The sequence below is a fragment of the Siniperca chuatsi genome, linkage group LG2 (genome assembly GCF_020085105.1).
Source record: "Siniperca chuatsi isolate FFG_IHB_CAS linkage group LG2, ASM2008510v1, whole genome shotgun sequence".
In the NCBI taxonomy this organism is placed as follows: domain Eukaryota; kingdom Metazoa; phylum Chordata; class Actinopteri; order Centrarchiformes; family Sinipercidae; genus Siniperca; species Siniperca chuatsi.
Window position 1 is genome coordinate 123,702 of NC_058043.1, and position 16,633 is coordinate 140,334.

General features: G+C 43.2%; 1 protein-coding gene across 1 annotated transcript in view; it reads right to left on the minus strand.

Moving 5' to 3' along the window:
• ralgapb (Ral GTPase activating protein non-catalytic subunit beta) overlaps nucleotides 1-16,633 on the minus strand; it is a 32,062-nt gene that overhangs the window by 6,973 nt on the left and 8,456 nt on the right. Inside the window, exons 9-25 of the mRNA XM_044182115.1 lie at nucleotides 15,451-15,501; nucleotides 14,945-14,989; nucleotides 14,653-14,700; nucleotides 14,406-14,554; nucleotides 14,117-14,294; nucleotides 13,500-13,629; nucleotides 12,324-12,491; nucleotides 8,819-8,933; nucleotides 8,554-8,689; nucleotides 8,053-8,114; nucleotides 5,661-5,769; nucleotides 5,352-5,485; nucleotides 5,097-5,279; nucleotides 1,751-1,899; nucleotides 931-1,100; nucleotides 452-555; nucleotides 178-333 (exon numbers count right to left, since the gene is read on the minus strand). Coding sequence (XP_044038050.1) covers nucleotides 178-333; nucleotides 452-555; nucleotides 931-1,100; nucleotides 1,751-1,899; nucleotides 5,097-5,279; nucleotides 5,352-5,485; nucleotides 5,661-5,769; nucleotides 8,053-8,114; nucleotides 8,554-8,689; nucleotides 8,819-8,933; nucleotides 12,324-12,491; nucleotides 13,500-13,629; nucleotides 14,117-14,294; nucleotides 14,406-14,554; nucleotides 14,653-14,700; nucleotides 14,945-14,989; nucleotides 15,451-15,501 — 2,087 coding nt within the window. The remainder of the gene's footprint in view (nucleotides 1-177; nucleotides 334-451; nucleotides 556-930; nucleotides 1,101-1,750; nucleotides 1,900-5,096; nucleotides 5,280-5,351; nucleotides 5,486-5,660; nucleotides 5,770-8,052; nucleotides 8,115-8,553; nucleotides 8,690-8,818; nucleotides 8,934-12,323; nucleotides 12,492-13,499; nucleotides 13,630-14,116; nucleotides 14,295-14,405; nucleotides 14,555-14,652; nucleotides 14,701-14,944; nucleotides 14,990-15,450; nucleotides 15,502-16,633) is intronic.

The window sequence follows — 16,633 nt, forward strand, 5'->3', positions numbered from 1 at the left end:
TTCTGTGACATCAGCTTTTAAAATCAGCAAGACAAGTAAGTGAAAATATCCTAAAACTGATCCCTAAGGAGCATTGCAGGTGATATGTACAGGTAAATTGACATCATCAATTTAAAAGTTCTGTTTCGAAAGGTAGAATGAACATTCAGCAGGATCTGGATCGGACCAGGTTCTTACCTCCTCAGTACCGGTCTCATGCAGAGCTGGAATACTCAGATCTGCTTTAACTAAAGGAACTCTGTCAATGTTTTCAGGAAACAGCTGATGTTTGACACCACATCGTATCCCAGCATCCTCCTGGGCTACACCACGGTGTTCTGGGATCAGAGTTTGCTGCAGTAGATCAATAGAAGAGATAAAACACTGATCGGAAGCCTGAGAAACACACTATGTTTACCAGTTGTATCATTATGTATTTTATTGTATTTGGTCATTGATGTAAAGTGGTCACCTGTGTGTGTGTTCTTCCCTCTCTGGGCTGCAGGTGGAGCTGTAGTGTCCAGGTATGACATCCTGACAGTCCTCTGATCAGCACTGTGAGCGATGGACACAACGCTGCACACACCAATCAATAAAATGTAATACAATTAGAAACATTAAGGTTTTTGTCTTCAGAGCTGAAAGGATTAGTTGACTGATCGATTACTCGATCAGAAAATCAATCAGCAGTGAGGAGGAAGTTACATCAGCCTCTCCCAGTCTGTTGTCAAATGCTGTGCGACAGTTTTATGAGTCTGATTTGATTTAGAGATTCATTTGATTTTGTTATGAGAAAATGTGGCAATGTTGGACTGATGATGACAGGAAATGTCAGGGAGTCGTGATTGGTGTTTCATTTGTATTTCTGCTGTGTTTATAGGTTTCATCGTGTTCCTGCTCTATCAGGGCCAGTGTTTCTGTGTCTATCTGGTTCAGTGAGTCAGGACTAACCCTGTTCAGGTTCCTGTGGTTGTTCCAGCATCGCCAGGATCACTGAGCTGTCCACCACAAAGTATCTGAACTTCTTCACATTGTTGTCACTCAAAGTGGAGCAGCCAATCAGAGCATCCTCATCCAGCAGGCCTCTGAGGAATGGGAAGACCCCTGAAACCTGCATAACACTGAGACATGAATCAGACTGGTGTTAAGTTGTGCAGACAGTGTTCGGGTTCGGCCCAATTTTAGCCCAGAATCGGTTGCCCCCAATTTTAGAATCAGGCCCAATTTTTGCCAGATCAGTTGTCGTTTGACGTGCAGTTTAAGGTCACCATGCCTGATTAGTCACCTGGTCTGAATCTGACCTAAATCTGGTCTGAATCCAGTCTGAATCTGGTCTCAATCTAATCTGAATCTGGTGTGAATATGTTCTTTTAAACATCACAGATATTGCTGCCTTCCTTTCAGCTCATTTATTTCCATTTTTAATGAACAAAAAACTGGTCAAAGACTGAACCGAGGCCCTGTTCTAACCACACATAAAACCTTTGTTCCACTACTTCCTTCAACCACAGTTGATTTATTAACCAGCATATAAACAAAAATAATTGCACAAAAATGCCTTCAATACTTCAACAAATTGTGAAAATATATTTTGCAACTAACACAAAATGGCTCCAACAGTACAGAGCCAAAGTACAGGATGTGAACTCTGATTACTGAAGTCACTATTGTAGTGGAGATGAAAAACAGGCAGGTATTCCTTCCTTAAAAAAAAAATGAGCTCGTGTTTTTAAAAATCTAGTACCTTTACAGGTGTGTTTGTTTTGCTCACCAGCTAAGCGTGGCCTCAGCTGCCTCCTTCACCCTCAGAGAGGCTGGGTTCAGTTCTTTCTCCTCTTTACACCTCACTTCCTGTTCCTGTCTGGACTTACTGCCTGAAATTCCCAATTCCACGATCTCCAGGACCTCCAACAAACACTCCTGAAAACACACAAACCACGCACACAGAAAACAGAAAACACATGCTGGTCAGTTACCTGCTGGTTAGTTACCTGAGGTCTCATTTATAAAACAGTGTTAGGATCCATACTAAAAGTATATGTGCGCACAAAAGCCGAAAATGACGCATGTGGAGAAATCGAGGTGCTTGTGAGGTGGAGGTTAGAAAGCAGCGCGGTTTTTACAGAATTATATTATTTTCAAAAGGGACTTCAGGCAGAACAGTAAACATTATATATTGTTGATCATATCAAACACACACCTGTCGCATAATTCCCAGAAACCCCAGAGTGGTTAGTAGCCGACTTTGTACCAGGATGACGCGGTTCCATCAGGTTGGTCTGTCTAATGATGGACCAAGTTCAGCACATACAGTGGTGTGCAAAAGTGTTTGCCCCCTTCCTGATTTCTTATTTTTTTGCATGTTTGTCACACTTTAAATGTTTCAGATCATCAAACAAATTTAAATATCAGTCAAAGATAACACAAGTAAACACGAAATGCAGTTTTTAAATGAAGGTTGTTATTATTAAGGGAAAACAAAATCCAAACCTACATGGCCCTGTGTGAAAAAGTGATTGCCCCACCTGTTAAAACATAACTTAACTGTGGTTTATCACACCTGAGTTCAGTTTCTCTAGCCACACCCAGGCCTGATTACTGCCACACCTGTTCTCAATCAAGAAATCACTTAAATAGGACCTGCCTGAAGTGAAGTAGACCAAAAGATCTTCAAAAGCTAGACATCATGCCGAGAGGAATGAACAGGAACAAATGAGAAAGAAAGTCATTTAGATCTATCAGTCTGGAAAAGGTTATAAAGCCATTTCTAAAGCTTTGGGACTCCAGCGAACCACAGTGAGAGCCATTATCCACAAATGGCGAAAACACGGAACAGTGGCGAACCTTCCCAGGAGTGGCTGGCCGACCAAAATAAGTGCAGCAACGACTCATCCAAGAGGTCACAAAAGACCCCACGACAACATCCAAAGAACTGCAGGCCTCACTTGCCTCAGTTAAGGTCAGTGTTCATGACTCCACCGTAAGAAAGAGACTGGGCAAAAATGGCCTGCATGGCAGAGCTCCAAGATGAAAACCACTGCTGAGCATAAAGAACATTAAGGCTCGTCTCATTTTTGCCAGAAAACATCTTGATGATCCCCAAGACTTTTGAGAAAATACTCTGTGGACTGACGAGACAAAAGTTGAACTTTTTGGAAGGTGTGTGTCCCGTTACATCTGGCGTAAAAGTAACACCGCATTTCAGAAAAAGAACATCATACCAACAGTAAAATATGGTGGTGGTAGTGTGATGGTCTGGGGCTGTTTTGCTGCTTCAGGACCTGGAAGACTTGCTGTGATAAATGGAACCATGAATTCTGCTGTCTACCAAAAACTCCTGAAGGAGAACATCCGGCCGTCTGTTCGTGACCTCAAGCTGAAGCAAACTTGAGTTCTGCAGCAGGACAATGATCCAAAACACACCAGCAAGTCCACCTCCGAATGGCTGAAGAAGAACACAATGAAGACTTTGGAGTGGCCTAGTCAAAGTCCTGACCTGAATCCTATTGAGATGCTGTGGCATGACCTTAAAAAGGCAGTTCATGCTCGAAAACCTCCAATGTGGCTGAATTACAACAATTCTGCAAAGATGAGTGGGCCGAAACTCCTCCACAGCGCTGTAAAAGACTCATTGCAAGTTATCGCAAATGCTTGATTGCAGTTGTTGCTGCTAAGGGTGGAGCAACCATTATCTTTAAATAATATTTAAATTTGTTTGATGATCTGAAACATTTAAGTGTGACAAACATGCAAAAAAATAAGAAATCAGGAAGGGGGCAAACACTTTTTCCCACCACTGTAGATCCAAGAGCACGGCAGGGAAACTAAATCGCCCAGGAAATCTTTGTGGTCCCTGAACACTCGTTCCCTCCTGATCCTTCCCTTCATGTTGTCCTCTGCAGTGGCAGCGCATCCACCATGCAGCATTACGACGAGTGTCACTGCAGTATTTATGCTTACAGCAGTCAGACTGATTACCTCACACCTTGCCAAAATGATCGCATCACTCAGTGGTGTCCCCACCCTGGGACATCATGTGAAGGTGGAAGTCTGACAGGTTTTGTTATGCTTGTCCTGCATCATGATTAGGACTGATAATGAGGATATGGAGTGTAGCTATTGTGCGAGAGCTGTCGCTGGCTTTATTTCCAGACTTTGTTACACAGTCCAGATGTGCAGGTGGTGAAGCTGAGCCAGGTGAGTCGAGGTGAGAGGTGTGTGTGCACCACCGCGGTGTCTGACAGCACAGTCATGTTCACTGCAGCGATTTTACACACAAAGCCTAACAACTACAATCGTACTTGGTGATTTATGCACTGTATTCGAAGATGTTATTGAAAACTACTGACGCTCTGTTCTGCAAGTCTTTAATGCTATTTGATGTTATCTTGGATTTGTACAACCCACAATGATTTCTTCAGGTACAGTCCAGCCCTCTCCTCTGCGCTCCGGGGTGGGGAATGTGATGGTGAGACAGTGCTGATGAAATATTGAGCTGACTTTGATTTAAGATTTGAGTTGGCTTATATCTTTTACAATTGAAAGGTGCTTATGGAATAGTTATGGCTCACTACAAGCACAAGTACAAATAACACTGCTGGTTTGAATGTTTATGATAATGTGGATCTATAATTAACGTTTGATATTAAGTGAAATTAAATGTATGAGAGGCATCATTAAACAATCAGGTTTCAATTCACCACCTCACCATCTGTGTCGCCAGTTTCCCGTCTCCAAAATGTGCGTACGCATGGGTCAGAGTTTACGTACATGTGCGCACATTCTCCTGTCAAGTTTGTTTTATAGATCACAACTTTTGCGGGTGAAGTGGCGTATGCCTCGTTCAGACCCCGTTTTGTGCTACACAACAGTTATAAATGAAACCCCTGGTTGTTAGTTACCTGCTGATCAGTTACATTCTGCCTGTTAAAAGAAAGTTTTTCCTTGCCACTGTCGCCAAGTGCTCGCTCATGGTGGGATTTGTTGGGTCTCTGTAAATAATATTATAAAGAGTTCGGTCTAGACCTGCTCTGTAGGAAAAGCGCAATGAGATAACTTCTGTTATGAATTGGCACTATATAAATATAATTGAATTGAATGACCTGCTGGGTATTTACCTGGTGGTCAAGCATGGTGGGGTGTTGAGTTAACCAGACGTTCAGACAGTCGAATGCAGCAACGATGATGGAGTGCAGATCTCTGGAGTGAAGCGGAGGAGGACGACTGCACTGAAACACGATGTAACTACAGACTGAAGTGACCGCTCGCCTCCTCTCACTCTCCTCCACACTCACCTCTACCTGCAGGACGACAGTTAGTTTAGATTGTGTGTGTGTCTGTGTGTGTGTGTGGTGGGCGAGGGGGATATCCACCTTGGCCAGTCCTCCCAGCACTTCCAGTGCAGACAGACAAACTGCTGAGTCATTCCTCCACTGAGCCGTCAGACACTGAGTCAGCAGACGCACAAACTGAACCCACAGGATCCCTGCTGCATCTGACTGGACGGCTGGTTACCATGGCAACACACACGCGCACACACACACACACACACACACACACACACACACACACACACACACACACACACAGTTGCTGTCAGACTTCCATGACATGATGGGTCAATGTCATAAAAATGGTACAGGTCAGGTAAAAAATTAATTAAAATCATCATAATTAACTACCGGTTCCTCTGGTTCGTCTATTTGCACTGGCTTTACCCGCTCCACTGGTTCCACTGGTCCCCATGGTCCGTCTGCATCTACTGACTCCACCATGCGGGGACTCAGTTTCCTGTAAACAACAGTAGACTCATCGTTTTAGTTTTTCCTGATAATACAAGAAAACCCAGAGTAAGAGTGTAAAGTCATGCTGGCACACGTTTTCTTGTATTTAAGTCTAATTTAAACTAAATTATAACTCATTCGAAAGCCTTGTTCTTACTCTTTCACACCCAACCTGGAAAACACGACAGCCAATTTTATTTGTTATAGTGTACCGCGCTCCTGGTCCTTATTCTGAATTTCTATCTGAATTTTTATCACATTTAGTCCTTAAAACAGATAAAGTAATTATTGTAGGTGATTTTAATATTCATGTGGACGTTGATAATGAGCCTTACTACTGCGTTTATCTCATTATTAGATTCGATTGGTTTCTGTCAGAGTGTACATGAAGCCACTCACTGTTTTAACCACACCCTCGACCTTGTTCTGGTATATGGCATTGAAACTGAACATTTAATAGTCTTTCCACAGAATCCTTCTTTATCGGACCATTATTTAATAACTTTTGAGCTCCTATTACTGGACTACACGCCATTAGGCAAACATTCTTACTCTAGATGTCTATCTGATAGTGCTGTAGCTAAATTTAAGGAAGTGATTCCATCTGCATTTAATTCAATGCTAAGTCTCAATATAACAGAGGACTCCGAAGCAAATCGCAGCCACTCCCAAATTGACCATCTAGTTGATAGCGCTGCAGGCTCACTGCGAACGACACTCGATTCTATCATCAAAAAGAAGATAATAAAACAAAGAAGGTTCGCTCCATGGTATAACCCCCAAACCCGCAAATTAAAGCAAATATTGCCAAAACTTGAAAGGAAATAGCGTTCCAACAACCTGGAAGAATCTCGTTTAGTCTGGCAAGATAGTCTTAAAACATATAGGAAGGCCCTCCGTAATGCCAGAGCAGCTTACTGCTCATCATTAATAGAGGAAAATAAGAACAACCCCAGGTTTCTTAAGAGCTATGACTCTGTGAGTCTGGTTCTGCTCGAGGTTTCTGTCTCTTAAAAGGAAGTTTTTCCATGCCATTGTCGCCAAGTGCTTGCTCATGGTGGGATTTGTTGGGTCTCTGTAATTAATATAAAGAGTTCGGTCTAGACCTGCTCTACAGGAAAAGTGCAATGAGATAACTTCTGTTATGAATTGGCGCTATATAAATAAAACTGAAATGAATTGAATTTAGTAGTTTGAGGCTATCAAATTATTTAGTCCTAAATATTACACACAGGATGAACATCACAAGACTGTGGAAGATAAAACACTGTTCAATAAAGCTAATTTAGAAAATGTGCAATATTAAAGCTAGGGTATGTTGGAGAAACTAGAGACAGCTAGATTTTGAAAGTATTCATCCAAAATCCAACCCCCTCCCTTCAGGCCTCCCACCAAACCCACTCCCCCTAAACACATTTTCATGCACAATGAGTGCACGGGCAGAGTGCGCATAGGTAGGCAGCTAGGTAGGGCAGCCAATGATTGGTGGTGGGTAAGATTCTTTGCCGAGAGATGACAAGACAGGACACACACACAAGTCAATCTTCCAATTAAGTTGGATTTAATATCAGCTGAGGAGCATTACAAGAAATACTCAAAGAACCAAGAAAAGCTTAACATATATATACCATTCTAGAAATTGACCTTTAACCTTAGTTCGGGCAACCCTTCTTGGTTACCTTCAAAACATATTTATCTTATTTTCCTGGACCCCAAAGACACATCTGGAAATTCTTTTTCATTGATGCCCTGCCCTTACGTCACCTCATAACATGTCATTCTTAACCCTGGAGCCGCATAATGTTCCAAACTGATGTGGTCCCAGTCCAATTGATATCTTATAGATAAACAAACTCAAAACTATAACACATGCAACTTCAACATGGATTGATATTTAACCTAACAATTGGACATGCTTATTACAGGCCTGCAACAGCCACAGATACTCGATTGTTTTCATTTTTGTGTCAGAGCATTTGATTTATTGATTGCTGTCGAGGTGTAAAGAGAATTTCAACTAATATAACAAAATACTTCTGAACTAAATTGCCTACCTTAGCTTTAAGACAACAAACACAGAATATACATTATAAATATTGATGGTTCTTTTTTCCTCACTTTGGTTCATGGATAATCCCACAAAAGAGGCAGAATAAAAAGGTTAACTATGCTGAAAGTGGTCATATATCATTATAGTAAGTATAATTAGATTGAATGATGTTCAGGATAGTTTTTTGTCTGCACAGAATAAATGTGACATATTGTGTCAGAAGAGTTTCAGTAGACTCACCTGCTGAGTTTGTCCTGCTGCCTCTAACAGAGCCGAGTCCTGAACCAGGTTCAACATAGATGCTACACAAAACATCAGTTAAACAGAAATCAATCAGGCTGTGTCTGAACTCTGATTGTGTAAATGTATGCAGTATATACTTCCTTCTAACAATCCCACAATGCAATGCTCTGCGTTTCCGCTACAGATGCAAAAAATTATCAGTTAGCGACTTTACAGCTGTCAGTGATAATAAGAGTTACTGCTCACTGTTTAGTAAACAACTGAGTGTCTGTTATACAGGGAGGAGTGAATGAATGAGTGAGTGAATTACTGAATGAGTGAATGAATTACTGAACAAATGAATGGGTGAATGAGTGAATGAATTAATGAGTGAATTAGTGAATGAATGAATGATTTTGGCCTAAAACACATCAGACGAATCTTTCAGATGAACACAGTCAGATCAGTTATTGTATAAAACTTATAAACTTGAAGCAGAAATCAGGATCTGTGACTGACCGAGTATCATCTGTGTGTTGGAGGTGTCGGTCTCTGTCTGCAGAGCTCCGATGAGAACACTGATGAGGCGGGGCTTGAGAGAGAGGAAGCTACCTGCTGTGACATCATCACCACTGAACTGCCCGTCCAATAACACCTGAACACACACACAGCGTACTGTTACTGCATCTGTGGTTACTAATGGGTGTTTTTACTTCACCTGTGAGGTCCAGGTCAAGTCTGCACAGGTGTGTGTAGGTGTTTAACAGGGTAGATAGAAGCTTACCTCTGATTGAACAGATCCAAACTGCAGAGGGAGGGGCAGCAGGGACAGCAGGACGAGGATGGAGGCTCGCCTCAAATCCACCAGACTCACAAAACTCTTAAACCTCAACAGCTCTCTGGGCGAGAGACAAAGAGAGAGAGAGAGAGAGAGAGAGAGAGAGAGAGAGAGAGAGAGAGAGAGAGATACATTTACCTGCAGCTACACCTGTCTGTACCTGTAGTTACAGACAGGTGTAGTTGGTGATTGTATGACTACGTTAGGTGTTGGTTACAGCCTTCATAAACACATTACTGCTGGATGATTCAAAATTCTGCCTCCTTTAAGGTTTCAGATATGAGACACATCCCCCCAGTGTGGGCTGGAGGTTGAGGACCAGATCCCAGTCTGGGAGGGGAGCTTGCTGGTGAAATGGTCCAGTACCCACAGGCTTCTGAGTCAAACTCAGCCTGAAGAAAAAACGTGGGGCAATGTGGACCCACCATCTGCAGGGAAAGGTATGGGGGTCTGGCTTGAGGTCAGCTGCATTGCAGGAAGTGGCGGAAGCCTGTGGACCCGTGACTGTAGAAACTCCAGTACTACAATTATTTCTAATTATGTTTAAGGGAAAACAAACAATATAGAATCTGAGATTGTTTCTTCACAGAACCAAGAGGCTGTAAAAACTCAACAGCTGTCATCAGGAAACACAGCAGTCCAGAGTCACCTGGCCCAGGTGAGACTCACTGAGCCTCATCAGAATGGATCAGGCTGTGAGGCCAACAGCAGCAGAACTGTCATTAGTAGTATAAGTTCCTATATCTGCACTATAAGTATGTTCAATTCAATTCAATTATATTTATATAGCGCCAATTCATAACAGAAGTTATCTCATTGCACTTTTCCTGTAGAGCAGGTCCAGACCGAACTCTTTATAATATTATTTACAAAGACCCAACAAATCCCACCATGAGCAAGCACTTGGCGACAGTGGCAAGGAAAAACGAGAGAGAGAGAGAGAGAGAGAGAGAGAGAGAGAGAGAGAGAGAGAGAGAGAGAGAGATAGTAACAGAGCCAACAACAACAACTGTAGTAGCAGTTGTCGAGCAGGAACACGGGGGCAGCAGGTGGCCCACAACCACAGATCCAGACTCTGCAGGAACACGGGGGCAGCAGGTGGCCCACAACCACAGATCCAGACTCTGCAGCTCCGGAGGCAGAAATACCTGCTGAAAGCGACAGAAGGAGAGAGGAGAGAAACGAGAAAGCACAGAACTACGGGAGAGAGAAGATGTCGAGTTAGTAACATGATGAACAGATGGAGAGGGAGAGGAGGAGAGAGGAAAGAGGTGCATCATGGGAAGTCTCCCGGCAGTCTAGGCCTATAGCAGCATAACTAAGGGATGGTTCAGGACTCACCTGAGCCAGCCCTAACTATAAGCTTTATCAAAGAGGAAAGTCTTAAACCCACTCTTAAATGTGGAGATGGTGTCTGCCTCCCAAACCCAAACTGGGATCTGATTCCACAGGAGAGGAGCTTGATACCTGAAGGCTCTGGCTCCCGGTCTACTTTTGGAGACTCTAGGAACCACAAGTGACCCTGCATCCTGGGAGCGCAGTGCTCTAGTCGGATAATAAGGTATTATGAGCTCTTTAAGATACGATGGTGTCTGACCATTAACAGCTTTGTAAGTGAGGAGAAGGATTTTAAATTCTTTTCTGGATTTTACAGGGAGCCAGTGCAGAGAAGCTAATATTGGAGAGATATGATCTCTTTTCCTAGTTCTTGTCAGAACACATGCTGCAGCATTCTGGATCAACTGGAGAGTCTTAAGAGACTTATTTACGCAGCCTGATAATATGGAATTGTAATAGTCCAGACTAGAAGTAACAAATGCATGGACTAGTTGTTCTGCATCATTTTGAGACAGGATGTGCCTGATTTTTGCAATGTTACGTAGGTGAAAGAAGGCAGTCCTTGAAGTTTGCTTCATGTGGGAGTTAAAGGATAAATCCTGATCAAAGATAACTCTGAGGTTCCTTACGGTGCTGCTGGAGGCCAGGGCAATGCCATCTAGAGCAACTATATCTTTAGATAATGTGTCTCGGAAGTGTTTGGGGCCAAGTACAATAACTTCAGTTTTACATCAGAAAATTGCAGGTCATCCAGGTTTTTATGTCCTTAAGACATGCTTGAAGTTTAGCTAACTGATTAGTTTCATTTGGCTTGATCGATGGATATAATTGGGTATCATCTGCATAACAATGAAAGTTTATGGAGTGTTTCCTAATAATATTGCCTAGAGGAAGCATATATAAGGTGAATAGAATCGGTCCAAGCACAGAACCTTGTGGAACTCCGTGACTAACTTTGGCGTGCACGGAGGACTCACCGTTAACATGTACAAACTGAGAACGATCTGATAGATAGATCTGATAGATAGATCTGATAGATAGGATTTAAACCAGCTTAGTGCGGCCCCTTTAATGCCAATTACATGTTCCAGTCTCTGTAATAGGATGTGATGGTCAATGGTGTCGAACGCAGCACTAAGATCTAACAAGACAAGTACAGAGACAAGTCCATTGTCTGATGCAATTAAAAGGGCATTTGTAATTTTCACCAGTGCTGTCTCTGTGCTATGAAGCACTCTAAATCCTGACTGAAAATCCTCAAATAAACTATTGTTATTTAGAAAGTCACACAACTGATTCTGAAAACTACGGAGTCCGACATTGTCTTTGCATTTGTACACACCGACTCAACATTAACTTTAGTGACGTCCGATTGGCGTAATCTGGAGTCGTTACAGCCGACGTGAATAACAATCTTACTGTATTCACGTTTATCCTTAGACAGCAGCTTTAAATAGGATTCAGTGATAGGTGGTGTCCAGCAAACGATGTGGGCTGCTCGGGAGCTGCCAGAAGACGGCTAACAGGAGCTACCTCTGGTCGGTCCGCACCGGCTACTGGGGGCTGGCTAACTACAGCAGGTAATGATTGAGTTACCATGGTACGGAAATGCGTTTCCATTTCACTAAGCCTCGCCTCCAATGCTACAAATGAACTACATTTATTACATTTACCATTATCACTAAAGGAGGCAGAGGAATAGGTAAACATTTGACACACCGAGCAGGAGAGAGAGAGGGAGAGAGAGAAGCCATTGCTAGCTGCTAAGCTAAAGAACGGTAGCTAGCAAAAATGAATAGCGTGCAAACTGTGAGATTTAGTGAGAAAATCATTAAAAGAAGGAGAGAGCTGAGTGCTTGAGCAGAACTAGTGTATGTTTAAATGTATAACACATAGTCACTATAATAAGAAATCAAACAAAATTAACTGTGATGAGCTAGAGCAGCAAATATACACTACTAGTAACACACAAACACCGGTGACCAGAAATGAGACAATGCGCTTACCGTAGCACGTCAGCAGGTAAGCACTAGTATTGCCAGTACAGGCAGTAGTAATGTTTACAGTAGTGATATTAGTATTCACAGTTATTGGATTATTGTAGTATTTGTACCTGTCGAGCAGCACATTCTCCACGGCTGAGATGAAGGAAGGGAGCAGCAGGTTGACTCCTCTCAGGTCACAGCAGAACAGACAGGTGGAATTCAGCAGGATGGAGGCCACAACAGGACAACACGCCTCCTCTGACACCTGGAGACCCTGCAGGAGAACCAGGTAGAACCTATAGGTTGGACAGAGGAGGGAGAACACAGACATTTTAAATTAAATTAGGTTTATTCTACTGAACTAAAGACAAACCAAACAAAACCAAACAGAGAGAACAACAAGCAGACTATCACCAGCTTATATAGTGTAACGGTCAGACCAGGTGAGTTGACTCCGCCCACCAGCTCATACAGGGAAAAACCAAGGAGATCAGAGGGGACTGTACCTGGACACATAGACAGACGTGTACCTGGACAGGTAAAGTGACGTGTGCCTGGAAAGGTAGACATGAACCTGGACAGGTAAAGAGATGTGTACCTGGACATGTAAAGAGACGTGTACCATGACAGGTAGAAAGACATGTACCACCTGAAAGTACAAGATTCGAATCATCAGTCCGAGACCTCTCAGTCGACTGAGGTTCTTTAAGTCGAGCAGTCCTTTTTTTTGTTTTTTGTGAGTGTGCAGTGTACTTCTGGGGACATTACGGTCCCCAGAAGAAGCTGCAGAGTGAGCGCTCTTTGCTTTCACGCTGCCCTCCGGGGTAAAATCATTCCACTACGCCAAGTCCTCCTGTCCGCTCGGTGAAGATGTCTGCAACAGGTACAGGACCTGAGCAGAGTGAGTCTGAGTGAGACGGAGGCAGCTGCCCATTACATTATCTTCTGCCTTTTGCTTAGAAGTGGTGAACTTACAGTTCACAGCAACTTAATACGATATAGTCTCTAGCTTTTATAAAAATGCACATTTCAGATCCGTTGTTAGCGTAGATAGCGCGCAAGCTTGGAGGGCTAACTTTGCTATATTATGTGAATGTTGCTGTCACCCTGAACGTCCCGCCGAACACCGTTAAAAAAAGCCTTTTTAAAGCGTTGCTTGATAGTCTATATGAAAAAAAGGATTAGTTGAATATTTGTATTGAACGGCCAAATCTGATTGGACTGACACAATTCTGAGTCAGGTACAGACCTAGTACCTGAACAGGTAGACAGACATGTATCTGGATAGGTAAAGAGATGTGTACCTGGACAGGTAGACAGACAGGATGTCCTCTGCAGTTTTCTTACAGGTAAAGATCCTGCAGAGCGTCCCGCAGGCCTCAGCTCGACCGGCCGCCAACCTCTCTGACATCACAGTGACATCACACTGACCAGCTGGAGAAGACACACAGAGAGTTTATCACGTGGATGGTCACCTGCTTCACAGGAACAGTGGATGAAGTACCTGTACTGTGTGTAGTATGTGTAGTACTGCGTGTAGTATGTGTAGTACTGTGTGCAGTGTGTATAGTGTGTGCAGTGTGTGTACTACTGTGTGTAATATGTGTAGTACTGTGTGCAGTACTGTGTGTAATATGTGTAGTACTGTATGTGTAGTACTGTGAGCAGTATGTGTAATACTGTGTAACGTGCAGTACTGTGTGCAGTGTGTGCAGTACTCTGTGTAATATGTGTAGTACTGTGAGCAGTGTGTGTAGTACTGTGAGCAGTGTGTGTAATACTGTGTAACGTGCAGTACTGTGTGCAGTGTGTATAGTATGTGCAGTGTGTGTAATACTGTGTAACGTGCAGTACTCTGTGTAATATGTGTAGTACTGTGTGTGTAGTACTGTGAGCAGTATGTGTAATACAGAGTACTGACCGGGCAGACCAGGGTCTCTGTTGATTAGAGCAGCATCAAACAGCCAGCAGCCGAACAGGTGGAGGAGGGAGTCCACGTTACACCTCAGGGGAGGGGAGGGTCGGTGGGAGGGGCACAGAGGGGGAGAGGAGGGGGGAGGATGGGAGGAAGACTTCCAGTGATGGAGGGAGGAAGATGTCTGAGAGGAGAGTAGAATGAAGTCCATGAATTTTAACATGGTTCAGACTTACAAAGACAAGGATTGTACCCGGACAGGTACACAGGATTCCACAAACAAACACTGTCGTACCGTAGGAGGTTTGCTGGTTGCCTTGGAAACATTTGCAGGTTTTAGATGTTGGTTGTGCGGAAGGGGGGAGGTGGTGGGAGGGGCACTGTGCACGCTCAGTATGTTCACTGGGGTGGGTGGGGCACTGCCAGAACGAGGTCGAGAGAGACCTGAGGAGACCAGAGAACAGGTGAACCACTCTGCTGTGGTGGCTTTGATCCACAGAAACAATCATATCAGGGTAGCGAGGCAGGTGGGCGGGGCTTACCGTAGGAAGGGAGGCGGTCTCTGAATGGGCTCCTGGTCACAGCAACACCTGGGAGGAGACAAGGTGAAAAACAAACATTCTCAATCTGAAATCCAAATGTCAGAGGCAAGACTGAAGGTTTAGTTTTGATCAGTGCGATCAATAAAATTAACTCCAATTAACGCCCCGTGAGTCCAATAGAGATCAGACCAGGTTCTGGTTCTGGTTCTGGTGTCAGAGGACTCACAGAGGCTCTGCTTTGATTAGCTTATTGATCTAATTAACCTGATCAGTTTGGGTTAATCTGGTTTACCGAGAGAAGGCAACCGGTCTCTGAAATTGATCCTTGTTGTTAGTCCTGGAGAAACACAGCAACAACAACAAAAGCAACAGCAATAAGACCAGTGTATATAAGTAATGTGTGTATACCTGTGTATATACGTAATGTGTGTATACCTGTGTATATATACGTAATGTGTGTATACCAGTGTATATATACGTAATGTGTGTATACCAGTGTATATAAGTAATGTGTGTATACCTGTGTATATATACGTAATGTGTGTATACCTGTGTATATATACGTAATGTGTGTATACCAGTGTATATAAGTAATGTGTGTATACCAGTGTATATACGTAATGTGTGTATACCTGTGTAAATACATATTGTGTGTATACCTGTGTATATATACGTAATGTGTGTATACCTGTGTAAATACATATTGTGTGTATACCTGTGTATATACGTAATGTGTGTATACCTGTGTAAATACATATTGTGTGTATACCTGTGTATATATACGTAATGTGTGTATACCTGTGTGTGGCAGCAGCTGCTCTGTCGGCTCTTTGTTGACCACAGTCACACCTGCAGAAACACAAGTTACAGTAAACAGTTACTCCTCACATCAGCTACGCATTATTTTGTTAACATATTGGTGAAAACAATAAGATTCAGACTGTTGAAATAAATCCTTCTGTTTCTCCCTTCAGCTGATGAATATTCTTAACATACTGTGAGTGAGTAAACCACAAAACGGTTTGAATGAAGATATCACAACATAAAGGTGATTAAATGTTGACAGTGATGGGTTTTCTCTCTGGTTTCAAGTTTTTACAAGTTGATTTTCATAGATTTCATGAGTTTTCATGGGTTTCCCCTCCAAGAATCACCACCTTCTGGTGGTGGAGGGCTTTGAGCGTCCCTGTGAACCTGCGAGCTGTAGTGTCAGGGGCAGTAGCTCCTGATAGGGTCTCCCAAGGCAAATTGATCACAGCTGAGGGGCCAGACTAAGAGAGATTCATAGACCCTAGATGAATCGGCCACGATGGAGCAGCAGCACCTTGCCCGTAATAGGGAATGCACCGAACAGCAGTTTGGAGTATCCAGCCTTCTTGGGATCTCCGGGTGAGCGTACCGCCTAGGGGCTCTAGAGTTCTGCCGGGAGACTTGAACGATGGGCAACGATGAAGAAACCTGGAAGGAGGTGATTGGGAGGAATGGCCTGCCCGATCTGAACCTGAGTGGTGATTTGTTATTGGACTTCTTTGCTAGTCATGAATTGGCCATAAGAAACACCATGTTCATGCATAGGGTGATTTATAAGGGTACTTGGTACCAGAACACCTTAGGCCAAAGATTGGTGATTTACTTTGTTGTCTTATGATCAGAGCTGTCAACTGATCACCACGCACTGAAAATGTTCTCAATATAGCGTACACTTGAACCGATGTTGATTTTTTTAGGTGGGCATTCTTTAGGGCGGTGGGCGGCTGCTGACCCTGTCCGCAGCAGTATATTGCTTAGCTTCCATGCCGGTACAACTCTCTGGTTCTCCAAACTGGGGGCATGGTGATGCTATCTACTGTAGGTAATACACTGATTATGGATAAGTACCTCATACAATCCCACTTCAAAAAACCCAAACTATCCCTTTAAGCTCATTACTCTGAACAGACTGTCTGTGAGACTCAAGATAAGCTTATCAATCATTCTATCG